The 6,692-nt window shown below is 39.2% G+C and overlaps 1 protein-coding gene across 2 annotated transcripts in view; it reads right to left on the bottom strand.

Moving 5' to 3' along the window:
• Positions 1–2,273: 2,273 nt before the first annotated feature.
• Positions 2,274–6,692, bottom strand: part of CD99 (CD99 molecule (Xg blood group)) — a 34,656-nt gene continuing 30,237 nt past the window's right edge. For both annotated transcript variants that reach the window (XM_059821913.1, XM_059821920.1), the window contains exon 11: positions 2,274–6,169. In XM_059821913.1, the coding sequence (XP_059677896.1) occupies positions 6,144–6,169 (26 nt within the window). In that variant the 3' untranslated portion in view covers positions 2,274–6,143. The remainder of the gene's footprint in view (positions 6,170–6,692) is intronic.

The raw sequence follows: 6,692 nt of genomic DNA, 5'->3' as shown, positions 1-6,692 counted from the left end.
GTGCTGTGGGAGCTCAAGTAGCTTGTGAGAGGAGACCGGCCTTCTCTGAAGCGTACTTTAAAAAAATTTCTCAGATATACTCTGTCCTCAAAGCGCTGCTTCTCTGCTCAGTTTTTGGCTGAGCAATAACTGCTGATAAAGGCAATCCTGTCAGAGTCCTAACTGCGAACTAAAGAGAAGTGGAGGCCAAGAATCTGCTTTGCAGAGACTTGGGAATTGTCTACAGAGAGATGACAAAAAACCCTGATTTTATAAACTTCAAATGTGATGTTGAACTACTGAACTGAAGCATGCTCAGCTCCCCGGCAGATGCTTATCTTCACAAGTTAAACGTTGGCTGTCGTGATCTTTTCCATTGATCTAGATATATTTTTAAATACAAATATCTATGCAATATCATATGGAGAGAGGACTCAGATAGTGTCTAGCATAAGAACACAAAGCTTTGGACAATGAACAAAAATCATGCACGCATCCATCCATGAACATACTTTAAAATCACTGATGTGATTTAGATCCACTTTTGGCATACCTCTCTCTAGCAAACATGTATGCCAGCGCGCTTGCCTGTTGAACAGACCTGGCGCTAGCCAGGAGACTGGTGTGCGTCCTCCCTTTCACTGGGGGGTAAAGCCGGAGGCGTTTTCGTCAGCGCTGTTTTGACTAGGGCAGCAAATACTCTGAGGACTCTGTTACCATGAATGGCTGATCTGTATGCTCATGGTGTTGCTGGGTGATCCACTCTGCTGTGAGGCACAGGCTAGCTCCAAGTGCATTTCTGTTGAGTTACCTAGAACATACGATACCATGTGTGCACTGAATTCATGCTTTTCAGATAGCTACAAGAAAACTGATGCAACAACATAAGCTGGACTGATAAACCCACTGATATTGGATCTTCAAGAAGCTTGATGTTCAAGTGGGTCAGCTTCCCTGCCTGGCCCCACCCCCCCCCTCCAAATTTGAACCAGCAGAATGGTTTATGAAGTCCTGGCTTACTGTATCACATGGCTTAACTATTTTTAAGCTAGTAATAGAAGCTCTAAATCTCAATTTATGTATCATCATTCTCCTTGTCAGGGCCAATTGCTCAATCTCAGAAGAGTTAAGGACATTTAGGTTTAAGAGGTGACTTTGTCAGCCAGTTAAAACAAGAATCATACCATGGCACAAGCAATCCCATAAGTCCACTGTTGTTTTTTTTTCCAGAATAACAAAAGCAGGCACACATGTGCTAATCTTGGTATCAGTGATGAATTTGCCTGAAGGGAACAGGATTGTTAGCAAGGCTATGTACTAGTCTCAGGCAAGTCCAAGCAGCTCACAAACAGTTCAGTAACTTTACTTCAAAACAGTTGTTCTTCTAAGTGAAGCCTTCCCAAAATGTGTTTTATCTCACCTGTCTGCTGATACTAGTTCATTGGCATATTGAAGATTCTTAAATTAAGTTTGAAGACGATGTACCCCTTGTCTAGTTCTTCTGAAGCCAGCTACTGCTCTGTCTAGCTAACTAAAAACATGACGAAGACAGCACAGGAAAGGCGAATTGAAGGAGCAGGCCTAGCGCTGGAGTCGGGATGTCTCGAATACTTATCCCACTTCTGTTCTTGGGGACATTGCAGGAACTCCTTAATCTCAGCTCCCTCTGTCAAAGATGTGCAACTGCTTGCCCGAGATACCAAGTAAGTGATATTATATATTAAAAACAAATATAAGGCCTTACACCTGACCATAAATTGCAGTTTTGTCACTTTGAGAAATCATTGACCCATCTTTTTCTATTTAAAGGGAAACCAAAGTTCTGCCTAATATTCACCTGACAAGGCGGATGACTTGCCTAAATTTTTTTTACTTGTTCTTTCAAGAAAAACGGATATATTTAAGAAAAAGCAAACAGGTGGAGAAACGGAGCCAGTGTTTCTGTCTGTTCTCTACACCATGTACTTTTAGCCCATTGGGCCTCTTTTAGATGAGACAAGCTAAAAGAGAAGAGGACAGTCCCAACTCATCACAGCTGCAACCCCATCCTTCCTGTGGGCAGAGGTTAGACATTGCTCTCTTTGGCACAGGTGACCTGCTGTATGAGTCCATCAGAGGCGAAAACCGAATTATACACTAGAAACACTGGGCAAAGCCACCAATATCCTACAGTATTCATGTTTTCTCATAAAAATGGAAGTATTTTAATTAAAATATTGAAACATTTGGTAATATTAGACATTAAATTAATATAAGCTAAATACACAAGTGAATCAGTGATACAATTTCTTGACAATAGAAGAATACAATTACTACACGCTAGCTGAAGCTTCAGTGGTTTTTCACAAGCAGATGGAGGAAGATGCATTTTAGCATTTTATCCTTGTGGTTCTTAAAGTACTCCAAATGCAGGGGTTTGAAAAAACTGTATTTTTGCTCCATTCAAGTCCTTTTCCTATTCCTAATCATCTCTCCACTTTCTTTCAAATGCGTCTTTTATATCTGCGTAACAGAATAGAGCAAAAAGAAAATAATTTTTTCAGTTTATGAAAACGTTAAGGTTTGTTTGATAATCTTGTCAAGTGAAAAACACACAGAGAATAGTACAGTTTAGATAGTGGCCTAAAATAATTAGCAAGAAAAATAGCAAAATGCACAATTGGGAGTGTAATACAGCCCAAGGTACACTGAAAGGTGAGTACACTGAAAAGTTTTCCTTAGCATTCAAAATTTGTCACAGACATTGAAATGAGCATGAATAGGATCTACAGTGAAAGCTGCCAAATGTTATGCATAAGAATCGCCAAAATTTCATTTCCACAGCCTGATGAATTTGTTTGGATAATTATTTCAAATGGAGATCACATTTGATAACTGTCAAAACATTTTCCAAGCAGTCCTTTCACTGATAGTTAGGATGAACTAAACTGCCACTTCAGCTCCCTTGTAGAAGCTAAAGTGACATGATACTCTACAAGAACAAGATTCTGCTTTGCTTTTTTCCTCCTATTACTGACAGTAACTCCTCCTCCTCAAAGGAGGTAGACTGGAGAAAAAACAGAACTGAAGAGGGTGTGCCATAGGAACAAGACAGAGCTCTTCGTTGCCATCCATTTAAACTCAGTTTAACAGTGAAGGTACCTCACCAGGAGTTAACTTGCAGTTTGGGCCTGGAAAGGACAGTATTTTTTCATCCCACTGCACAGTCTGATCAAAACTTGTATGGAAACGAGAAAGCTAATTCCCAAATTGGGATCTGAAAGTCACTGACAGCCCATAAGAACACGATGGGCAGCAGCTGATCTCTGGGAGATGACCATAAAAATACTTCCAGTAGGGTGAAGAATAGTTGTTAACTGGTGTTTCTTGACCCAATGAATGCGAGAACTAATGAATTAGGATATTTAGTTACAATGCAAGAGCAGTTGAGCTAGGGAAGTGCAAGATCAAAGTCTTAGTGGGTACTGAGGCAAATAGCAACGTAGGAATTAATACGCGGATAACTGAAAAATATGTGAACTGCTACACTTTATCCACAGATAAGTAACAGAAACCTATAAATCGGCAGTTTCTTGCTCACCACAAGAGAACAGCCCGAAATTTCAAGGTCTTTCTTCCTTCTCCCACAACTCCAGCCTCTGAATCTATGAATGGACAAAGCCAGAGGAAATGAGAGCTGCTGAAATCAGCATTATAACAGCCATTCCCTCCAAACATTTTTAGGTTTGCCTGCTTTGTGGAGTATAGCTGTGCCCAAATTCCATGCAGCAATCTATGCCGGGTTAGACTGGAAAAAAAATCAGTAAATTTTTTACCATTTAGTCACTTGGCAACGCCTGCATTGCCATGTCATTTAGTTATGGTCCTCTCGTATCAGAAGGTGAGACAATGACACATGGCACTGCAAAAGCATCTACTAAAGGCTGTGATGATAGCTGGATGAGGAACACTCAATGCCAACACCGTTAAGTTTGCCCATGCTAAGCCTTCTATTTCTGTGTGTGTTTTCACTAGATTCTGTGTTACCAAATCTAGATGTTTTTGTTCAAAAGCCATGCCTGACCTTCACACAGATAGATGCTTTCTCTGCACTTCGCACTGGTAAGCACCCTGTGAAAGCAGCTCACAGCTTTGTTGCTACTGGCCAACTTCCTTCTAAAATGATTAAAGCGTCTGTAAGAAACAAACCTGAATTGCTGATGGAGCAGGAAGACAAACTCCCTTTGAAGACTGCCTCTATGGTACAGTACCAAAATTTTTGGATTTCTAGAGCTACTAAGAAGGAAAATACATAAACGTTTTCTTTTTTTTTAAATTTATTTTTAGAAAAATCATAATGTTGATAGGAGGTTTTAATAAGTAATTTTTAGGCTTGCAAAAGCTGAAGAAGGATTCAAGAGTCTGGTTAGCTAAAAGCTAGTTTGAGCTTCTCCTGCCATTCTATCCTTAACAAATGTTGGCTTATTTCTGTTTTCTCTACACTTGGCATTGATATGAGATACCTGTTTATTCATGCAAGTAAGCAGCACATTTCATTTCTTTGTATTTACATAGATCAAATGTTCATATAAAAATCACTTTTCCACCCTCAAATACACTTAAAAGTTTTAGCACTTTTTTACTAAAAGCAGAAGTGGGCCAAAAAGAGTTTTACAAATTAATTGCATAGCTTTACATAGATTTTACTATTTTGTTTTGTTGCAAGCTAAGAAACACGTACAAGAAATTCTTAAATGAATTATCCTTGGCATACATTCATCTTTGAATGCACAGATATATTTACATGTTTAATATCCAAATTCATAATGACTTCTGAGATATTCCATGAAATGTCATCTTTCTGTAGAACTTTGCCAGATGGCTGAAGCACATTACTAAGACACATATTGTAAAACTGCATGAAAATTGGAAACAATTAGAATGAAAGCCAACAGAACCGGTCAGACTATTCCTTCCAGACAGAACTAGTTATTATTCCAGACTTAGTCCTTTAACTGTTATGAGTTGCACGGTTTTCCATGTTTCCACAGAACCTTGAAACCTTTCTGTGGCTTTCAAGAGCCACAGCAAAGCTCACAAGTGCTTTCAGTTGAGGATGCAATCATAGGTCCTTGTCCCGATGGCAAATCTTCACAAGTCCAAAAGCATTCTTCACACGTATGCTATTTGTACTGTTCAATGCATGCTTGTGGAGTGAGGCCGGGTTGTCTTACTATTATGTACTTTAGAACTGTAGTACGGTTCCTGATTAAGTGCTTATGATAAGCCTTCCAAATTCCAAGTATCACACTATTTTCTGTTAAGTTTTCGGTTATGGAAGTCTGAAGATGTTAATCCCCACTCCGCAATACTTCATCCACAACTGTTCAGACAACTGCCAAACATCAGTCTCACCAGATGTACAAAATCCAATTATAGTTCTGATTTGCAAATCAAGCTTTTCCACACCTGACCAGCTCAGTACTTGCTAAGCAGGAAGAGCCAGAAAGGATGAAGGGTCTGTGTGTACTAGTTTGTGTGTTCTGAATCTGTACCAGACAGATGCAACAAAAAAAATGCAAAAACAAAACTCTGAATTTTTGTCTCTTGGATGCTCAAGAACAAGTATCTCTTCCCTAGTTGCTGACCCAGGCGGCTACACAGATTGTATGAGCAGCACCCACACCCAGATCCATTATCCACACACAGCGAGCCATTTACTTTCAGGTGCCCACACCACATACCAAGTTGTTTGGCTGGTACACTCACTGCATACAGGATATTAAAAAAATGTTTGCACTGCCTGAAAGCAATGGTGTAACAAAACATTAATTGCTTATTTTTTTTGGAGAGGTAAGGAAAAGTTAAACATACTGAATGCACTTGAGACACACCCATTTGTCACAGAAGTACAGGAAAGAATGTAAAGGCACAACATACTTTTACACTCCTGTCATTAAGGCCACATATTGGTGTACCACAATGCTTCACAGGGCTAACCATACAGAAGTATTCAGGTCTACGTCACACTCCTGGAGGTGTTTCAAACAAGAACTGTTTTCTCACACAACTTCAGACTCTGCTTTTTTATTATGGTTTTTTTGTTTGCTTTTTTTTAATTTCAGGCAGAATGCAGGCTCTCTATCCAGTTTCAATGGTCTGTTCTTCATCGTGTTTTCTTTAATTTAGTTCTCCAGAAGTGTGCGTTGAACTAAAAAGTGAAAAACAACTCAAGATTAATACACTAAGTTAGTATACATTTTAAGTTATTTATTACTATGTAACAGTATATGTGGACGACGGACTTTTTGAATAGGCATTTGAAAATGGGGGATAAATTCAGGTAAGCAGAGGCTGGATTCTGTGTAGCCATACCCTGCAATATCAAGGGATATTACATCCCAAATTTCTTACTCAAATAACCATATCCTATTAAGAGCCATGTAGCTATTTACACTTGCAGTATAACCCAACACGCAGTTTCAGACTTGCAGTTTTACGGATTCAAAAATGAAATGGAGTACAGTCTGTGAAGCTGATGGAAAAAGCAGGTTATTGAGAAAAAGTGCTAGCCTAGGTTATCTACATTTTCAGGAAGTTAAAGATAAGTCTACATAAAATTTTAAAAATGCAAACCTGTTCTGCCATGCCATCTGACCTGGATTAATGCAAGACTGCTTCTACATCAACGCTATATTACCAAAAGCAGAGCTAATGTCTGCTGACCCCCAGAA

This window comes from Gavia stellata, chromosome 1 (assembly GCF_030936135.1).
Source record: "Gavia stellata isolate bGavSte3 chromosome 1, bGavSte3.hap2, whole genome shotgun sequence".
Lineage (NCBI taxonomy): Eukaryota > Metazoa > Chordata > Aves > Gaviiformes > Gaviidae > Gavia > Gavia stellata.
Note: the sequence above shows the minus strand (reverse complement) of the source record. Positions and strands in the feature narration are given on the sequence as shown.